General features: G+C 39.7%; 1 protein-coding gene across 2 annotated transcripts in view; it reads right to left on the bottom strand.

The window, feature by feature from the left end:
- Positions 1 to 5,691, bottom strand: part of LOC109068287 (homeobox even-skipped homolog protein 2-like) — a 7,626-nt gene extending 1,935 nt beyond the window's left edge. Inside the window, exons 1-4 of one of the 2 annotated variants that reach the window (XM_042730737.1) lie at positions 5,558 to 5,691; positions 1,880 to 2,380; positions 1,108 to 1,346; positions 1 to 535 (exon numbers count right to left, since the gene is read on the bottom strand). The exon at positions 1 to 535 is cut by the window's left edge and continues 1,935 nt beyond it. In XM_042730737.1, the coding sequence (XP_042586671.1) occupies positions 1 to 535; positions 1,108 to 1,346; positions 1,880 to 2,291 (1,186 nt within the window). In that variant the 5' untranslated portion in view covers positions 2,292 to 2,380; positions 5,558 to 5,691. Of the gene's footprint in view, positions 536 to 1,107; positions 1,347 to 1,879; positions 2,724 to 5,557 lie in introns of both variants that reach the window. The other variant, XM_042730738.1, reaches the window with a different exon arrangement.
- Between the last annotated feature and the right edge of the window lie 673 nt (positions 5,692 to 6,364).

Here is a 6,364-nt window from a genome sequence, read left to right as displayed (position 1 = left end):
ATGGCAAAAATCCGCTCTCGGACCTCTGCCCGGTCGCCGTGCAGGTGAAATCAGAGCTGGTGCTCCTGGAGCCGAGTGCGCTGGCGGCCTGACTGCTGTGGCAGCTGAGACATGAGCACGGCCCCGTAGCTGAAGGCGCACTGACTGCTGCAGCGGCCGCCGCCGCCGCCGCTGCCGCCGCTGCGGAGCTGTTCAGACCCGCCGGTGACTGGTATAGTCCTGGATGCCGGAAACTACACAACAGCTCTGGGCGCGAATATGGATGAGAAAGCGCACGGAAAGTATCAAGGGGACGTATAGAGGTAGCAAAAGGTGAAGAAGCGGCTCCTGAGGCGGCTGCCGCGGCAGCTGCTGCCGTGACACCGACATGGGGGTAATAGTGTAGTGGCATGTGGGAATGAAAAGGGTAAGGCAGACTTCCGGTGGCGGCCGCGTGCGTCATCATATAGGTGTAGAAGCTGGGATCGGCGGGATGTGGCCAGGACATGGCAAGCCGCTGCCGCTTGTCCTTCATTCGTCGATTCTGAAACCACACCTACACGCATCCACAGAAATACACAGGTAACAATTAGGGATGAGGTGAACAGTGGCGAGAAGCGAGAACAAAACAATTAAACACTACCGTTTAGCACGTGCAAACAACCTCAGGACCTAAGCATTTAAAATAGTTTTTGCAGAGCTTTTAGGTAAAGCTTTATGATCAGAGGATAATTTGTGCTATTTACGAATCGACCAATAATTTTCTAAATGGACTCCCTTTGGACGGTTTTTGTGGTTAATAGGTAACGTGAGCACAGGACGAAATAAGGCATGTTTTTGCATCAGACAAAATAAAATAACAGATTTCGTTTTACACATTATGTATGTTTAAAACAACCCATGTTGATGTGTACAGACTACACGTTCTCTGTAAACAGCGTTTAGGAGAACGGATTCATTTTTAGAGTGATAATGACCATAAAAAAGTGCATTATTTAGTTTTGTTTTTGTAATCTATGCTGGTGGCTGTGAGAGGATAATATTAGCTAAACATTTTATAAGCATTGCAAATGAGCAAATGCATATTGTATCTTCTCTGTGAAAATGTAAACAAAATCAGACCAATACCTTTATTGTTGTTTCGGGTAAGTTTAATGCTGCGGCCAGTTCACACCTCCTGGGTCTCGAGACGTAGTTTTCCCTGTAAAATTCTTTCTCCAATCTTCCAATTTGTTCTCGGGTAAACGCAGTCCGGTACCTCCTCACCTGGTCCGCGCTCGAGCTGCTGGAGTTACCGATGGAACCGTTCATATTCGATAGAGACGACGAACTTGTATTGGAGGTTCCTGAATTACTGTCGGAAAAACCTAAATCGGATAATAGAAGACATAAAAGACAAATGTGTAAACATTTTAAACATGCATATAAGTCTTTTATCAGGTTGATTTGTACATTAAAATAAAATACACAAGCACGTAAAATAATATGTGTGATTGTTTTTATAGCCTAAATGTATAAATGCAATTCAGCTGAAATATGTTAGGATTACATTTAAGTTATTTTTTTCAGAAAATCTAAATGATTTTAAACCAAAAATAAAAGCCACAGAGCATCAACAATTAAAGACAAACGTATTCACCGATTTGTATAGAATTTTAACACTGCAAAATTCATGCAGGACACATAATGCAATCACAGATAATTTAATTCGTCTAAGGCAACGGTAAAAGACTCTTTGGGAAAATGCTACCATAAAATATAACATAATATATAAAAACATGCATTTGAAAAATAATATAAAATAAATTCCAATACGGGCTATATTTGAAACGTTCCGATGCCCACTCAAATTACCATTTGAACACATTTATTAACCAAAGTTTCCATATAAATTGTTTACCTTTGCTGTTGTTTTCCTTCTGTTGGCTGAGACTGCTCGGTGAGCGATGAGACGGACAACCCACTTCCACATCGCTGTTCATGTCGGAGTCAGGAGAAACTTCAGGGTACAGGTTTATTTTCTTCCTGCTTTCGGAGGAGGAAACCTCTGTGGAGGAGGTATTGTCGCTGTGGTGGTTTCCGAATAAGCTGTCGATTTCGAACTTGCCTTTGGTGGGAATATCCCCGAGACTGCCATGCATCGAGGCTGAAGTTATTCTCGGACTGAGGCGACCTGCGTGCTGGGAATTTTCCAGGGCCTCAAGCACCGCGTTCCCGGCCGAGTCAGAGAGGTTGGAGAGCCTCTTTCCTGCCACTGGACTGTGTAGTCCCCTTTCCATCAGAATCATTTCTTTTCTTATCCTCTCCATCATGAAGTCGTGCAGAAAAAATCCAAAGTCCCACGGCTGGTGCTCCGATGACTGGTGGCGGATCTAATCCGCATTCAGCTCAGCTGCCGCCTCTAAATAATATAACACCTTTATGAGCTGGAAGCAAAAAACAGAGGAATGCCAGTGCGGGCAACGAATGACTGCTCAAAATGGCCCGCGCATCCTCTCCACTCCAGAAAGTCATTCATCAAAAAGTGGTTTGCGCCTTCGTCGTTAAAGGTGCGCGTGACGCGGTTCGAATGATCATTTATTGTAACAGGTTTATAAGCAAATAAATAGGAGAGAGACTGTCATCGGTTGATAGAGTCGGCCCTTGATCGGCCAGACGCGTATATCCAGGTGGAGAGAGAGAGGAGAAGTGAGGAGAGCAGCTTCTGATCTGAGTCTGTTTTAGATGGCTCCTGGGGTTGGCCTCTGGGGTGAAAATTGACAGTCTGATTAATAAAATGAGCGCGGCAACATTTCCCTCTTCATTTAGGAATATCATTATGCTTTGATTCTCTATTGTTCCTTCCTTCTGTTCTGGCTCGCCCACTCCCTCTCTCTGAGCTGTTTCTTTTTTCTTTCTCTGTCGATTATTTCACACAGACGTTTTCGAATGAGAGGCATTAGTTAAAGATTTTTGCATCCAATTAGAAGATCCCGTTGTGAATATGGTTGTTCATTACAAAATAACGATATTGGAGCATTAAATTTAGCGACCATTTTAAACGCCACGGTTTTGTTGGAGATACTATAGCCTATACTTCTTATATAAATTCTATATAGCTATTTTTTTAATGATTTGATGGTTGAATTATTATTATTTTATTGGTAGTCGTCTTCTTTTCTTGTTTTGTGTATCTTAGCCTAATGCTAAAATCACTGGATGCATTATTTTCGTCAATTGATGGCATCCTCATTTCACCACATCGCATAGAGTTAAAACTGACTCATCACGCTCAATGACAAATTTCGTTTATTAAATTCATGTTTAAAAAGACTGAACCAAAATGATGTGATGACACACGAAAAAACCTTTTCATTCGTTCTACACAAATATTCACAGATATGGACTGGTGTCGTCTTTACGTTTTATTGCTACATAATTATAGTATGCAGATATGAATACTGTATAGGGATTATAATTATGATCAGTGCCAATCTAGATCACTGATCACACTTAAACATGTAAGAAATCTAATATGCAAAAGGACTAAATATTTTACCCAATAACGTTTCTTACAATAGCCGATATCGACTATTTCAACATTCGACATGTCTCAAACGCTGTAAAATAGGTAATGAAAAATATGTTTTAATATGTGATGCTGAGTCTATAGTCTGCGCTCTCAAATCAAGTGTTAACGTGGGGGCGTGAGCGGCTCTTTAAGGCGAGGTTAAGTTATCCACTTCAAGGAGAGAGAGAAGGGGGAGCGTGACAGAGACGCGCGCTGAACTGTTTTTGCGTTCTATGGCGCCCTCGCCAGTTCTTTCACAGATAATACAACGACTTGAATTCGGTGAGTGTTCAACCCCTTCCCGTAGTTCAATCAGACACACAAACCCATTTGTTCATTGTAATAATAATTTAGTTATTGTGACATCTGTGCAATCCAATGACAGACAAATGAAATCAGCAAAAGGGACACAAAACCAGGCTATATTAACGTCGCAGAGTCTGTAAAACATTCAATCTACAAAAATTGAGAAGTGTTTGGTAAAAAACTTAGTCTTCGTATTTTCTTCTACAAGTTTTCCAAAAAGCTTCAATGTATAAGTAGAAACGCTCGCAAATAAACAGCAGCATTGGGTTACAAAAACTTGAGCGCATTTCCGTTTGCGCACACACGAACGGTATTAATGTAGCCTAATTTGTTTATTGCATAAATTGCAACTAGTAAATATAGGCCAAAATATGTGATCGACTCGTTATGATTAACGGGACTCACTAATCCCGTCATGTGTGAGGACTCTTGTTCAATAGATTGTTCATCTAAAAATGATTAATTGTGTCAACATTAACACGTGTTCCATGCCTGTATGCTTTCGTCTGTTGAATACGAAAGAAGATATGAAATATGTTTCAGTTGTTTTGTCTAAACAGTGAAAGGCATTGTGACTCAAAACAACTCTATAATGTATATCTTTTGGAATGACATGAGGGTGAGTAATTGTATGGTTGAGAACGGTTATGTTTTTTATTATTATCAATTTTGTATCATTTCAACTTTTCAAAAAAAAAAAAAAAAAAAAAACCTTTAAAGTACTAATGTCTCAAGAAGTCCACAGCAGTTTAATTAAAAATAATTCTCCTCTGGCTTGACAAAATAAATTTAATGCTTATAGTTAGTCATATATGCAAGTCATATTTGTTAGGTCAGCTGAGTAAGATGTATTCACAGTCCATGTGTGAAACCTAAAGTTAGGCTACTCACCGAAATTGTTAAATGATGATTAAGTTCCAACACAAAACAACTCTGTGCACAAAGCGGGGTCCATACAGAAATGCTCATGGGTCTGTTTAAAATTTTACAGTATACGCTTATGAAATTCCAAAACACATCTGACTCTGTAAATAGTGGACTTCGCTTTGTACGCTACATACTCACATTCATTTTGGAATGGAAAATAGCCCTGATGAAGCAGCTGCAACAAAGTTGAAAATCCTATATAATGCTTTGGATAAATCTTGATGCGTCTATAGCTCTTGCCGGTTTCAAGTGTATTCGTTATCAGCATAGTTTGACAATTTAGTGTTTCCCAAAACCATAGTGCCGAAAAAGCAAACGCCATCGCAATCTTCTTGAAACTACAACTCTCTATATAGTGTTTCCTGTTAGTATGACATGGACTTAAATATATCACGGTCTTGGGCAAAACAGGCAAACTAACATGCAGGCTGCGCTTCACAAAAGCATTGTAGGAAGTTGTAGATGAGTGCTCCTGGAGAAATAGAGTGCGCTTTTAAGGACACAGACAGACACGTGCAGCCACCTTCGGGACAACTGCAAAATTACACCTAATCCTTATACGGTTATGATTAATATGTGAATACATGTATTAATAGCCTACTATATTTGTTTTATTTAAATGAATAATTAAAATGTTTTCTTAATGTATGAATAATTAAATACTTATTAATTAATTATTCAAGTACACTTTTTTTCTGTTTAACACTGTAAAACAATTCACATGCAACATTTTATTCTATAAACATGGTACTGCTTTTTTTTTTCTAACAAGGCAAATAGAAAGATAACACTCACCGTCACTATATAGAACTCCCCGTTTTGTCAAGAATAGGGTGTACCCCAGGGATCTCCAACCCTGCTCCTGGAGAGCTACCGTCCTGCAGACTTCAGTTCCAACCCTGCTCCAACACACCTGTCTGTAATTATCAAGTAGCCCTGAACACCTTGATTAGCTGGTTCAGGTGTGTTTGATTGGGGTTGGAGCTGAAATCTGCAGGACAGTAGCTCTCACTGCTGCTGTTGGTCCATTTCCATTGTGTTTCTGTGCTTCTTACAGGCCCGGTTAAAGAATTATATTATTGAGGGTGCTTCTGAAATTAGTGAGGGCAGTAACCTTAATGCAGATCTATTGTGAAATATTTTTGACCCAGCCACTGTTATGGTTATCACTCAATCATGCAGATGTCATTCCTATTTTTTTTTTTTGCAGCAGCAGCATGTGTATGAAAAAAAAGAGTTTTGAGTGGTGAGTGATTTCTGTCTAACTTAATAAATAGGTGATTGTCTTCAGAAACATTTTTTGTTTTGCTGGTTGAAAGTCTCTTCACATCCCGATAGCAATCATTAAGTTAAGTGGTCTAAATGTGTTTATATGTATTATTTATATATGTATTATCATATATTCTGTGGAAGGCGTAGGACCAATTAATGTTCGTCCAAGCATTTTTGGTTAACATGTATTTTCATACCTCTTACCCTGTTCGCACACACAGGATACGTCATCAGCATGTTCACGTACACTGTGCAGACAGAGAAAGAATGGCAGGCAAACATCAACAACCTGATCTTCCTTCCTGGTATTGTAGTACTGTTACTAACTGT

This window comes from Cyprinus carpio, chromosome B9 (genome assembly GCF_018340385.1).
Source record: "Cyprinus carpio isolate SPL01 chromosome B9, ASM1834038v1, whole genome shotgun sequence".
In the NCBI taxonomy this organism is placed as follows: domain Eukaryota; kingdom Metazoa; phylum Chordata; class Actinopteri; order Cypriniformes; family Cyprinidae; genus Cyprinus; species Cyprinus carpio.
This window is presented reverse-complemented; position numbering and strand designations above follow the sequence as displayed.